We start from the raw sequence: 15,090 nt of genomic DNA, 5'->3' as shown, positions 1-15,090 counted from the left end.
TGCATTGATTTTAGAGAAGGCTTATTAAAATACAAAGGCTTTGAACAACAATTTTATATCATAAACTTTATGAAAAAGATCTAGTTAACTAATTTATTTAAAGTACTCGTACTTAAAATGTTTGTCTCTGTTAAGCGTGAAATCACACATAACCGTAAATGAAAGATTTGAAAGCCATAGTTATACGATGGAGCTCGGGCGTTTAATTGCTATTGTAGCATTTTAATAGATAGATACCGTAAGTTATATCAATAATGAATAGTGTTATTATATTAATATTACGTTAGATTTGAAGAATATGACAAGGGATTATATATGAGAGCACTCGCTACACTTGTTTTTAGTGGTCTTTCTCAGCACCAGGGCTATACGAGATGTGGACCTACAGTTTAAGATGGAACCCAAACCATCGGAGTGGGTTCAACGCGCTCTTCCACTCGGGATCGAACCCGGGGCCCCAGTGCACCAAGGTGACGTCAGCTAGCCATTAGACCAGCGGGAAGGGCCGGTGACACGCAGTGTTTGCAAAATGAATTCTATACGGTTTTTTTTTTTTTTTTTTTTTTTTACAATTTTTTAATGATTAATTTCCAATTTTGAAGCAGGTTCCTGAACGAGGAAACTTACGGGACAGCCCTCGTACTATGTAAAGAGTTTTCTCTTTTAATATTTTATTTCTGTCAAAACACTTCTTTCGAACTTTATTGTTCTCATTTTGCATTAGTTGCCTGCATTGATCTTTAAATAGTATATTACAAAATTCACATTTTTTCGTGACTTTTAGCAAACCACGTGAAAGCTAGAAGCAAAATAACCGCACATCAGAGAAAAATAGCTTTATCTCAATGATACTGTGTTTAAAAATAACTCAGGTAAAAAGTTAAACGTTTTAGTTTAACGCCCCACGACTATACCCTTTTAGGAGAAGGGAGACGATGGTTAAGGCAAGTGAATGATGATGGGAGAATTCGTGGAATGAGAAAGTGGGAGAAAACGAGAGTACTCCAAGAAAAGCATCGGACACGATTTTGTCCAACACAAACTTACTGTGCCGGGGATCGAACCCGGGAACCCACGCACCAGAGGTAAACGCTGTACCACTGATCCACTGTGCCCGCCTTAAATAACTTAGCAGATATAACTTCAATTTAAAGAAAAAAAATTTAAATCAGTGACTGTTCGTTCATAAGAAATTCTTATCAGTACCAACTTTGTTTCAGCCTTACATAAACTTCCCGAAATCACAATAATTCTGGAACAGTATACAATAACGAAACTTGAAACAAGCAAGTCATGTTCTAGTATCGCAAAGCAAACACCCTCAAAGAAACTCCAAAATAAATATATATTTTATCTTGGAATGACATGAAGCAGATAAAGAAGGAAAGAACAAATACAAAGGAATGCAAATAGAAGAGCAGCTACTTGTGTTAATTCACGGCGAAAGCAAATTAAGGGAAGTGCGTTTGAAGGAGACGAGGATAATGTGTTACTGGATCGTGGATTTGTGTGATGTAAATGATGAGCAAATATATCGTATTGATCACTCCAGAATCGATAGTGGGTTACGTTATCTGACTTAACAAGAGAAACAATTTGACCTAAAAAAAGGGCAAAATTAATCAAAACTGGCGGATGTAATTTCACATGGTGAATTAGATGCAAAATGCTACATTTTTTTCTCCTTCACCTATGACGATAATTGCGGGACATGGTAAAATGTCTCTCATCCGGCGCTCTCAGAAGCGGATCACCAAATGGCACCGAGTGGTGTTGATCAGCAAGCAACACAGAAAAGACTTGCTTTGCCTTATCTAAGATTATTATTATTATTATTATTATAAAACGCTTACATGGACTTGGGTTTAAAAGTGGATGCAGAAAACACTAAACACATGGAAGTTCGTCGAGATCGTACTACGGCAAATTATGGATGCGTTATATCAAAATTACACTTACGATAAAGTAGATACTTTCAAATATTGGATCAATATTAACAGAACAAAACCATATTCACGAAGAAATTAAATGTCGACTAAAAGCAGGGAACTCGTGTTATTATTCAGCTCAAAATCTCTTGTTGTCGCGAATTCTGTCCAGGAATTTGAAAATGAAATGAAATTTTTGAGTTTTACGTCCCACAGTTATGCCGGTTAGGCTAAAGGAGACGGTGATGATGAGAGATGAATGAAATGGTGGAATGAAGAAAGTGGGAGGAAACGGGAGAACCCCGAGAAAACCTACGCACACGGTGTTTGTCCACCACAAAGTTCACTTGGCGGGAGCAGGGTTTGAACCCGAGACCCCAAGCACCAGAGGTGAACGCTCTACCACTGAGCCATGTCCAGGAATTTGAAGCTTAAAATATATACAACGATAATCATGGCTGTTGTTTTGTATGGTTGCGAAACATGGTCGATTACCCCGAGGCAAGAACGCAGACTGAAAGTATTTGAGAATAAAATGCTGAGATGATTATTCGGACTTAAGAGGAACGGGAATGAGGAATGGCGGAACTCTATAACGAGGAATTGCATAGTTTATTCTGTTTACCAAACATAGATAGGTTCATCAAGTCAAGGAGGTTCAGGTGGTCACGTCATGTAGTCAGAATGGAGAAAGTAGGAAAGCTTTTAAAGTTTTAACTGGAAATCCAATCGGAAAATGACCATTAGGAAGACCTAGGCGCAGGGGAGAACAACAACATACGATGGAAAGCTTTTGTGAATGTGGCATTGAACACCGGGTTCCACAGATTATAGAAAAAATGAAATCTTTAAGTTTTACGTCCCACGATTATGCCGGTTAGGCTAAAGGAGACAGTGATGATGAGAAATGAGTGAAATGGTGGAATGAAGAAAGTGGGAGGAAACGGGAGAACCCCGAGAAAACCCACGAGCACGGTGTTTGTCCACCACAAAGTCCACACGGCGCGAGTTGGGATCGAACCAGGGACCCCAAGCACCGGAGGTGAACCCACAGATTATAGAGTTAGTCAGTTACTTAAAAACATTTGCAACATGTATCCGATCACCATTTGTCCTAAATTTCATGCAAGCTCCCGAAGGAAAGAAAGGATTCGAAAACGTGGCGAAGATAAAAGGACATCTGAACCATGTGAAATGAACCACGAAATGGTCTTTAAGCAAGGAATATGAATGGAAAGCCTTAACGGCAATAATCTATTGATAACTTGCCAACAATAGTCATAAAAGCAACAAAGAGTACCACTGTTTGTTGTGTCTTTTAGAGAAGTTAAAGCTATACTAGGCCGGAGCACCCATGCTCTTTAAGATAACTACTACTGTATCAAAATATTTTTAACAAAACACAGAAAAACTACTGCTTTAAATTAATAAGTGTACAAGTTCTACCAACCAGAATATCGCAGAAGACCTATGCTATACTCGACTTGTAGGCAGTCTGCTGGGTCCCTCATCGGGTAGGGTCGATTGGGATTGTTCTGGAAACTATTCGATAGGCCGTGCCTAGGTCATTTAAATACCCGCCTCTCGGCAGGAGTACAGTTTCTAATGAAAAGTCGGAAAAATGTCACACTTTTTTTTTTTTTTTTGCTTTCCTGTGCTTAAACTGGTTTATTTTAGATATTAGGAAGATTTGTTTTCCTTGTGTGTATCTGTGTGTGTGCGTATGTATACATACATGTGTATGTGTGAGTGAGAGACAGATCTACTGCCGACATACCAATGACGGCCGTCTGATACCGTATGACGAGGCCGACGGCACGACCCTAACACAGTACTGGCACAACCCATGTAGTCTAGCTAGACTGACAAGTTATCCTTTTTCTCCTTCGGATTCCTGACCTCCTAGAACACAATAAAATATCTTTCTTAGAAACTCAGACTACGTAAGTGTCTAGTATACGGAAGTGAATTTAATATTAGCACTCTAGAAGCAACGTTGCTACAATGCGGACAAGTTCTGAGATAGGCAAGTGGCCAAGTTATAGAGTAATAAGGAATGTATGTGTTGTGGGAAAATCTAGAAGGTTTCAAAGGTAGGTGGCAAAGTTAAAAGATCTGGCCCTATGAGACTTTATTATTATTATTATTGTTTATTTTAAAGGTAAGTTTCACATTGTGGAACTACGATAGACTTCCAAACTATGCGAATCCAATTGTGAAACAGGAAGAAGTAAATCTGTAACTTTTGACTTCAATACAGGAATGTAACAGAACATCAAACCTATCACGTGGTATTGAATCCATATCCAAAAACTTTCTCAATATTTATTATATATATATAGTCATTATAGTCATCAGTGTTAAAAACGGAAATCGCTGATTTTCACCACTTCAGGTTTGAATAGAGACAGGGCCGTACTACAACCCAGGGGCCCACTGGGAAGTACTTTCTAGGAGGCCCACTAACATGTACGTACTGCCCCCTCTCCTAACAATAAAAAGAGTCCGGGAGTGTCATTCGTATCAAGTATGCTGAAAAGTTTTAAAATGCAAACTTAAAACTTATTTTAAAGTAGTAATGTCTATCCTGACACTGACTGATTTGACGTAATGCCTAATCCTCCATTCTTCTCTTGCAACTGTACAATCATCTGCACAAGCTCGATTATTTCATATCTCCTCCTAAAATAACAATGCCGCACTTGTGCCATAAACCTTTTATAGGCGGCCCTGATGCATATACAAATACATATATGAAGCATCAGAAGTAATTTATACTTTATATAATTTATACTTTATACCGCAATACGGCAAGTTATGGATGCGTTAAAATATTAAATACTTTTGATGAAGTTGATAGTTTAAAATATCTAGGATCAATATTAACAGACGAAAATCATATTCACGAAGAAATTAAATGTCGACTAAAAGCAGAGAATTCGTGTTACTATTCGGTTCAAAATCTCTTGTCGTCGCGAATTCTGTCGAGGAATTTGAAGCTTAAAATACATAAAACGATAATCATGCCTGTTGTTCTGTATGGTTGAGAAACATGGCCGCTTACTCTGAGGGAAGAACATAGACTGAAAGTATTTGAGAACAAGATCCTGAGGCGAATATTCGGACCCAAGAGGAACGGAATGGGGAATGGCTGTAACTTCATAATGAGGAACTACATAATTTATACGGTTTACCAAACATGTTAGGGTCATCAAGTCTGGGAGGATAGGTGGGCAGGTCATGTAGCTAGGATGGAAGAAAGTAGAAACGCTTTCAAAGTCTTGATTAGAAGACCAATCGGAAAACGAACAATAGGAAGACCTAGTTGCAGATGGGAGGACAATATTAAGATGGATCTTGCAGAGATAGGAATACAAAGTAGAAACTAGATCCAGTTAGCTAAGGATAGAAGTCAATGGAGAGCTTTTGTGAATGCGGCATATAACCTCAGGATTCCATAAACCATAGAGTTAGTTAGAGTTAGTATGAATCGTTGTAAATACTTGTAAATTTCTATAACTGGTCTCCAATTGGATTTGTATACAACCAAAGGTAGTTTTGTCGAGTTTAACAAAAGTAATATAAGTCTCTTGAAAAATGCTCTTATTTGTAAAAGAATACTAATGATCGTTTTTGATTGTTGCAATGGTCTGTCCAAGCAGCTTGATAAATATTTATCGTAATATGAACGACAAAAGTCGCTTCTCTTATAAGTTCATTTAAAAAAGGCTTGGTGAAGTAAGTGTAGGGGAGGCGAGCGCCAAATTCTGCTTCGTCCCGGGCGTCGAAATCTCTAGCTACGGCTCTGATTGACATCGACCAAGGGGGCCCCCAAAAATTTTAAAAATTACTGAAAACATTTTCGCCATAAAAGTTTAAAGAAACATGACATGAGTCACTCCTATATAATTCATGGACCATTTTGAACATGTTGAGAGAAGGCCCATCATAAAAATTTTGATGGGGCCTCCTTGTATTTCCCACTTCAGGGCCCCCAATGGTTTTAATCCGGCCCTGTATATTTTCTATACGGAAAACAAGGTGCTGTAAAAATGTAGATTATTGTTTAATTTCAAGTTATGGCATTATTTGAGATTTCAATTTAGCTTAATACTTGAGTCTTAGCAAAAATATAAAGCAGAGTGGGAAATCAGGAACCTTTCAAGGATTGATACGAAAAATGTGAATGGCTGGCAACGCTGGCCTGGGATTAGCTAACTGTATTGCCGGTACTCGACATGCTACCGTCCTTCGTTCCCTTACTCCCGTATGCGAGGAGTGCGTGACGTGTGCGTTTTTGTTCATATACCGATACTTACGATACGAAGCGGAGGGCCCACTAAAAATTTCACCGTCCAGGGTCCACCGGGTAATTTCCTGGTTTCCCGCCTGGCCAGTACGGCCCTGAATAGAGAGATACAGTAGTAGATGGAACTTCTTTTTTAGGACGCTGAATCCACTTTTTTTTTTTTTTTTTTTTTTTTTTTAAATTCGATCTCTCTTACCATTTTGTTCTATGGAGTTTTAATACTAAAACTGGAAGTGTTATAGAGGAGCCAGCAAAAGAAGCTCTCTGACAGCTCGCAACCGCGTTGCAACCATTCACGTTTCAAGGCTCTTTTGGTGAATCTACAATGGCAGTTATCTAAATGGTGTAAAGAAGAGTAAACACTAGTACCAAAGTAAAGGCTCCATTTTCCCTCCGCACAAAGTAAGAAACTCAGGGACCATCTCCTGATGGCTCTTCTACAGCACTTCCAGTTTCAGTAGAGAGACAGGGACCATCTCCTGATGGCTCTTCTACAGCACTTCCAGTTTCAGTAGAGAGACAAAGAAGAAGATGGAAACTATTCTTCGGAAGCTAAACCGATTAAAAAAAAAATCTCGCTAGCGTTTTGGATTTGACACAGACACGACATGAGACTTGCTATACTTATCCATTACATAGCTTAGAAGTCTAAAAATCTAAAATCATGATCAGAAAGATGCACAAGAACGTTTGATACAGAAATATTACCCTTTCCTTCATATCTCGCCTATACCGGTAACTCACCCATACACAAATTTATATAATGGAACAAATGCATTACTAATGTTGTCAAAAATAACACGTAAACATACTCTACATGATTTACTTTTCCGGATAAATTCAGGGGCTGTCTAAAAAAATAAGTACAATTGTGTTCCCGCCGACGCGCACGACTGGAGTGGGACGGGTTTTGGCGGGAAAGATGATGGGGGATGCTGAAAATGTAACGTCAGTTGCCTGTGCGCCGTTATAGTGTGCTGTGCGGATTGCTCTTAGACTGAACCCCTGTTCCACTTCACGATGCCACATTCAATGGAGCAACGATATGCGATCAAATTTTGCGTTAGGCTCGGAAAAACTCGGAATACTATTAAAGATACTAATGGGATGAAGCAATGTCCCACAGAATGATTTTCCGCTGGCACGAGAATTTCCGGGAGGGCAGAGAGGAAGTTGAAGACGCGAAACGCCCTGGACGTCCGCCAACGGCACAGAGAGGCGAACATTTGGAAAAAGTGGGAGACAAAATTAATTCCGATCGAAGATTTAGCCTGAGAAAAGTGTGTGCTAAGATGGTTCCCAAGATGCTGTCGCAATGTCAGAAGGTTGCTACTGTGACAATCTTCCGTGGAACGCTGTAACGAGACTTTTTTTTTTCTTTTTTTGAATGCGTTGTTCTTAGTGAGGAGATATGAGTCTATGAGTACGACCCCATTCCAAAAAGACAAAGCGCACAGAGGCATATGAGTTGTTCCCCACACCCGAACGAAAAAAAGTAAACATAACAAGTCTCAGGTGAAGGTGATGCTCATTATCTTTTTTGAATCAAAAGGTGTTATCCACAAAAAGTCTGCGCCGCAGGGACAGACACTGAACATTTCGTTTTACTTGGAAGTCCTCGACAGGCTGTACAACGCATCAGGAAGGAGATCTTTGCCAACTGGAGGCCGCACTATAACAACGTGCCGTCCGACAGATCGTCCCACACCGCCTTCCTCGTGATCGAGTACCTGGCCATTAACTCGGTGGCAACGCTGCCCGAGCCGACCTATTAGCCCGATTTAGCATCACCGGACTTTTTGTTTCCAAGAATAAAGACGAGGTTGAAAGGCAACAATTTCTTTCTCGGAAATGACAGACTAAAGATATAATAAATAGAGTTCAGAGAAACATACTAATAAGAACAATTCTGAGATAATGCTTAAATATTTTAACATTCGGAGGGCCTGCATTACTATTTTTGAAAAAATCAATAAGATCATGCACATAATTTCAAAAAACCAATAAAAACTCTTGAAATGATAGGGAAAATGCCAGAAAGTGAGGAAAAATCTAGTAAATTGATAGAAGATATATATCCAATAACGAACGGATAAATACTCGAAAGGGATCTAAGCTAAAAACATAAATATCCACATTGGATACAAGAAAGAAAATAGGCTTAATGGAAAAAGAAACAATGAATTTTTTATCAGGACACGGACCATTTAAAACACATTTAGAAAGACTAAATATAGAAAATAATGATATATATTGCCTGTGGGAAGACCCAAAACACATGGTATGGAACCGTGAAAATTTTATTAAGGAGAAACAATCTACGAGAAATGAGGATATATTATATACTTTTCGATAGACTTTCGACAAATTTGAAAATGTAGTAACGCAAATAACCGAAACAGCATGGGAAAAGACGAAAGAAATATAATAAAACGAACTGTCTAAACTTCATTCAACGAACCTTCTGATCCTAATGTAAACATTGCAGAATTGTATTACTCCGCCAGTCATCGGATGATTGGCTATCGGTCAGCGCTTCTTTCGAGAAGCACGTGCTTGTACCCTGTCGATGTTTACTTATTCCCCGCATGTGGCCATATTGTTAACTGTGATTCGCGCTAAAGATGGGTCAAAACCACTTTCAATGCATGCGTATTCTCTTTTATTGCATTAATTCAATTTAGTTCTTAGATAAAGTGTTGTTTCTGTTGTCTAATTCTAAGGAATTCTGGTAATGAGCCTTATAAGCAAGGACTATTTTCTTCTGCCGCGTGGGTGTTCTAAGGCTCTCTAACCAATAAAATCAAACAATCAGCACGTGTATTTGTTTACATGAGGTACTGAACGTTCCTTGAATAAACTTTAGAACCAAGTTAAGTAAAACAATGAAACTCATGGCATTCCAAAAGAAAAAGTTTAAAACTTCTGATGTTAATCACGAATTATTAGTGAATCTACGTAATATATCGTTTAGTGTGCGTTTAGTAAAATAGTGTATACCAATAGTGTTTAGTGAGTAGTGAAGGTGTGAAGAAAGAAGCAGAATGTGGAAATTAGCAAAAGATGAAATCCAAAGTGAGATTAAGCATAATTAATAACTATAATGATGAGTTAGAAATAGTGAAAACAACTAACTCTATGGCCTATGGAACCTAGAGCTTCAATGCCTTGTTCACAAAAGCTCTCCACCGACCTCTATCCTTAGCTAACTGGATCCAGTTTCGACTTTCTATTCCTATTTCTGCGAAATCCATCTTAATATTGTCCTCCCATCTGCGCCTAGGTCCTCTTAATAGACGTTTCCCCTATTGGATTTTCAGTTAAAACTTTGAAACCGTTCCTTTTTTCTTACATTCTTCCTATATGGCCAGTCTACCTGAGCCTCCTAGACTTGATGATCCTAACAATGTGTGGTGGTAAATCGTATAAATTATGTAGTTCCTCGTTGTGAAGTTTCCGCCATTCCTCATTTCCGTTCCTCTTGGATCCGAATATTCGTCTCAGGATCTTGCTCTCAAATCCTTTAGTCTACGTTTATCCCTCAGAGTAAGGACTATGTTTCGCAACCATACAGAACAACAGGCATGATTATCGTTTCATATATATTTTAAGCTTCAAATTCCTCGACAGAATTCGCGACGACAAAAGATTCTGAACTGAATAATAACACGAATTCTCTGCTTTTAGTCGTCATTTAACTTCTTTGTAAATATGATTTTGGTCTGTTAATATTGATCCTTGATCCTAGATATTTGAAAGTATCCAATTTATCAAAAGTATTATTTGATTTTAACGCATCTATGATTTGCTGTATTACGATCCCGACGAATTTCCATGTATTTAAAGTATCGTGCTAAAAAGAAAAAGCCTCGCCCCTGGCTAAAGAGGAATAAACAGAACACGAGAAAGAGGAGATAAAGCAAAGAAAGAAAAAATTAAACAGTGTTAGAGGAAGTAGTGTTTGCTCTATAATAAGTCCTGAAGATACAGGCAATAGCAGGGGAAGTGGAGGCTGCAAGAAGTAAAAAACATAAAATCTGGAACGCTGGAAAACGAAAAAGAGACTGTGACGGCGTGCCTCAACGAGAGACATGTCGATGGGCTCCAGGAAGCGTATGGCGAATGGAAGAGACGCTGACAATGGTGTGTAGATACACAAAGTAGCTATGTTGAAGAATTTTAGTAATTTGTACTTCGACCTGCAATTTTTTTTTTTTTCTCCCAGGTTTATTCTACTTATTTTTGGGACAGGTTAATGTTATGTAATAATAATGAAGTTTCGATTCATGGAGAGTCTCATTAAGGGAAAAAAAAAATTACATAAAACCTGAACAACCCACTATCTTTTAGGTGTGAATCCTATAGGAAATAAAAACAAAATAATTTAATATCATAATACAGTTAAAGAATTTACATAATCTATTCCATGAACTCAAACAATAGAAACTAAAATAGATACACTCAATTTATCCTGGTATACTCTAAAAGTTTAAAGGAAATAACAGGAACTGAAATAAATAATCCCATTCATCTTCGAATAAAGTTAAAAATAACACTCAGTAACACTGACAACTAATAAAATATTGAAGTGTCTCCCATTCATTGTAATTTTTCTAATTTATTTTCAGTATATTTTTGGATCAAAAGAACCAATATATTTCAGGCAAAAATTTTCTTGTAGGCCTTATATCTCGAGAATATATATAGTGTAGCCAAAACTATCACTTAACTCAGTATGATGTGCTTATTCCGTTAAAAAAAAAAGTGAAAACTCGATTTTGGGTAGTTCAAAATTTTTGTGGCCTCTGATCCAGAAAATCTAATATATTTCACTAAATCAAACAATTTTTTGCACGCCCCATATATGGAGAACTACATATTATATAGCCAAACCAAAACTATCACTTAACTTACTATGATGTCCTTATTCCGTAAAAAAAAAAAAAAAATACGAAAACTCGATTTCGGGGCCGTTCAACAAATTTGTCTCCTCTGATCAAAAAAAGAAAAAAAAAATCATTCAATCCAACATTTCTTGAACGCTCCATATCTGGAGAACTACATATAGCGTAGCCAAACCAAAATTATCATTTAACTCATTATGTTGTTTTTATTCCGTAAAAATGCGAAAACTCGATTTAGGGACCGCTCAAAAATTTTCTTATACGCATTATATCAGGAGAACTACATACAGTGTGGCCAAATCCGGACTATCACTTAACTCAGTATGATGTGTATATTCCGTAAAAAAAAAAAATAAATAAATAAATAAATAAATAAATAAAAATAAATAAATAAAATAAGATAAAATAAAAAAAATAAATAAAATAAAAATAAAAACTCGATTTAGGGGCCGTACAAGCATTTTGTGGCCCCTGATCTAAAAACTTATTATTGGACAAGATTTTTTTATTATTATTATTATTTCTAAAATTCTTGTTGCAATAGTTTCACTTCAGTAGAGTAACACACTATTTATTTACACTTGAATTCACAGAATAGCGCATGGATAGATACGTAAAACGTAACTTTCCAAAGATTATGTTACTAGGAAAATTTCAGTTTTCGAAGACAAAATGGAGGGGTAAGGCTTATGCTGGAAAATATTTCGCTTTGGACGTAATAAGCAGATCAAGTGGAAGATGATGATTGATATTCATGAAGTTAGTTTTTACTTCCAGCAGAAACTGAAATTACAGATTACTTGATATAGCCCGGGAAAAAGCAATTTGTGAGGGTATAATCCCATTTGAAATTCTGTTCACCCTGATAGCCAGCATGTTGTGACAAAACCTAAGACAAATTGGAGCGAAATTTCCGCTTTATATTTTAAACAAACCTACACTAACGCGATACGCACCATCGCTAACGTGCCTACTTTCCAAACATGCACCCTGTCAGTATGTGCCTCCTGCCCTGAAGTGGAAGTCAGAAAGTGAAATTAAAGGAATAAATTGATGCTTGGTTTCCTGCTCTCCTATTTTAGGTCCCCAAATTTAAATTCACTGCATACTAATTTACTGATGGATGCTATGGGGTGCATCCTAAATTAATAAAGCAATACTTACCTTCGCATCACGGGTGCAAAGGTAAGCTTTGTTATTTTATTTATTGCATACTCACTTCTTTGATCAGGAATTCAGTCTCAGTACCTTCGAAGGTGTTTCTTACTGAACGAGTTTCAATACTAAGTATAGATTCACCATAGAAGGGCTTACTTGTTATGGTATAAATACGCGTTCGAATGTATGCCACTAAACCGAGTGCGAAAAATACGAACCAACATGGGCCAGGTGACCACTAAAAAAGCACGAGCGCTATCTAACAGAGTGAGGGTAGGAGCACAGCAATGGACCCAGAGGGGAAGTTCATCCGAAGGGAACAAGCACGTCAGCGACTGTGTGCGTGTGCATAAAGAATTACGTAAAGGTAAAATCGCCATATATTTATAAAGATAACCTAAACATTACGCTTCTGAAAGTCCTGGCAATTTTGCAAGCCTATGCGGATCTAAAACAGACCAGCACCCTTGTTATTCGCTCTAGTAATCGTATCAGTAAGCAGGAATATTGTAATGCTGCACGGACTTGGTGAGAGTGAGACACGAAAATAAGACACCAGAGTGCAGGCATAGCTTTGGTGCACATTTTGGAAGATTTACAGGTAAAATGTTTATAAGGAACAAATTTCTGCAGGCGACAAAATTAAATACAAAGTAATACAGCTGTATTTTAAGTTTACAGGTATAGGGTTACTAGTGTAAAATCATCATAAGTGCTTTACGACGGATAAAATAAGGGTAATAGTATACAACACTGCCTCATGATCTGTGCGCGTGGATACTTCCTACTGTTGCACTACGTATAAAAATGATTTTATTACATTTAGAAGTAGTAAGAAGCATCCACGTGCACGTGACATGCGATATGTGTTTCAAATCCCCCACATATACTCATACACTACGTACAAGGGCACATTATTATTCTTCGCATACCATAAAACACAACGGAACGCAACGCAAACCGACGTACATTTTATTTTATATTACTCAGTAATTAAATGAAAGTCGCATTTTTACCTCATTTTCAAGTTCCTATATCCTCAATGAATAATCCTTAAAAGACTGCACTTCGTGAGTCCTCGCTAAATGATGAGGCACTCTCGTATACTATATCCAAAATAAGTGAGTGCTTATGAAAGATGGCTCTACTAATGGTATTTTCCACCGGCGGCATATTTCTGAACAGTGCACAGAACCCGTACTCTATGTTTACAAGTGGAGTGTTCCTAGTATGGAACCATGCCAAGTGCTATTGAAACTCGTATCACTACAAAAAACCACTTCTTTTCACTAACCTCCCCTACCTTACTCTCAGGGTCACCATCGTTGGTGATCTCCTACTCCCTTCGGACGCATCCCCGCGCGTTCCGATCAGCTTCGCTGCCTTGACTCGGTTTCGGTTAGATAGCATTAGGCATTTTAGTGGCCACCTAGCAGAGGTTGGTTTGTTTCTGCATAGTAATTTTTATGCCACACATCCGGAAGCCGTGTTTATACGCAAATCGTAAGAACAACTGGGGTTAACTTCTGCAGATTGCGACCCCGAAATACAATAATTATGGGGAAAGTAACAGAACGAGACAAAATGTCAGCATAAGAATGAGAAAAAAGTAAAGACGGCATTTAGAATCTCCCCAAACTAGTTTCATGGCTCCAGAACCGAATGCCTTGTTTTTGTCTAAATTGTAATAAAGATAGAAAACGAGCCCTGCGGGGCTGCTAATATCCTTTCGCTCGATAACTTGTATTTTGTGAAGTAACACTGAAGATCTTGTATGTGCAAGATTGGGGAGGAAACTAAAAGATACCCAAAGTGAATAGTCATCATTGAAGGAAGAACAAATAAGTAGTAATACAACGTTGAAAAAGAGGCTCATGTGAGTCTTATCTGGGGCGTCACTGCCTTGCCTAAAAAGGCTTTATAAAAGAGGCTACACAAGGCTATGAACATCAAGCCGCTAAGTGGGATTCATGCCCGCAACAGACAGATTTTGAGAGTATTAGCTTAGCACGTTAGACGGCTTGACTCTTTGTCAGCCGGTTTTAAGAGATGTCCTCATTAATATTATCCAGTGCTAAAGTGAACCTGGACGAAAAATGTAAAATTTTCAGTTGTCAGAAACAATGAGTGAATAATAGTGAAACTTGATTTTTAAAAATAATTACATCTTTCTGTTGACGTATTAGAAACCTGTAAGAAATATAAATATCATGTATCTCACCTATATCGATGGCAAATCTCTTCGCATTTTTAAGATTTCTGAACACCTCTACCGTCTCGGGTAGCTTAATGCTTTTTGGATGGTTGGTTTCATCCATATTTCCAGTCACACACTACACTTCATACTCTAACACATGCAAGTTTTATTTAATGTTTACATGAAACACATATCATGACCTTTTGCTCCCCTTGACAGTCATTACTCTACTCCGGCAAACACTGAACGAATATTAAACAATGCTAACGCAGCATAATGACTTTCATTATATCCTCCAGGGTTGGAAATAGTTGGAAAATAGTGTTGCCAACGGAAGTTTAATTCACATCTATCTAACAAAAAAATGAGCTGTGACTTGGAGGTAAAGCTAGGCATTAATATTTTGCTTATTTTCTACATCTTACTTGCATGTGGAATGACTATTACATAAAAAGGAAACAACCTAGATAAGTGCAGATTATGCACACAGATAATGAGCAGTGGCGGCTCTTGAGGGAAGTAATATCGATGAAAATTTAAATCTTATCACTAAAAGCTGTATATAGGCATTAGTATATTAAGTAAGCTTTCTTA

The 15,090-nt window shown here is 37.7% G+C and overlaps 1 protein-coding gene across 2 annotated transcripts in view; it reads right to left on the bottom strand.

Annotated features, from left to right (window-relative positions):
• LOC145693688 (4'-phosphopantetheine phosphatase) overlaps positions 1-14,793 on the bottom strand; it is a 106,594-nt gene extending 91,801 nt beyond the window's left edge. For both annotated transcript variants that reach the window (XM_081769943.1, XM_081769944.1), the window contains exon 1: positions 14,521-14,793. In XM_081769943.1, coding sequence (XP_081626069.1) covers positions 14,521-14,617 — 97 coding nt within the window. In that variant the 5' untranslated portion in view covers positions 14,618-14,793. The remainder of the gene's footprint in view (positions 1-14,520) is intronic.
• Positions 14,794-15,090: the final 297 nt, after the last annotated feature.

This window comes from Thermobia domestica, chromosome 8, assembly GCF_964235325.1.
Source record: "Thermobia domestica chromosome 8, izTheDome1.hap1.1, whole genome shotgun sequence".
NCBI classification, from domain to species: Eukaryota; Metazoa; Arthropoda; class Insecta; order Zygentoma; family Lepismatidae; genus Thermobia; species Thermobia domestica.
This window is presented reverse-complemented; position numbering and strand designations above follow the sequence as displayed.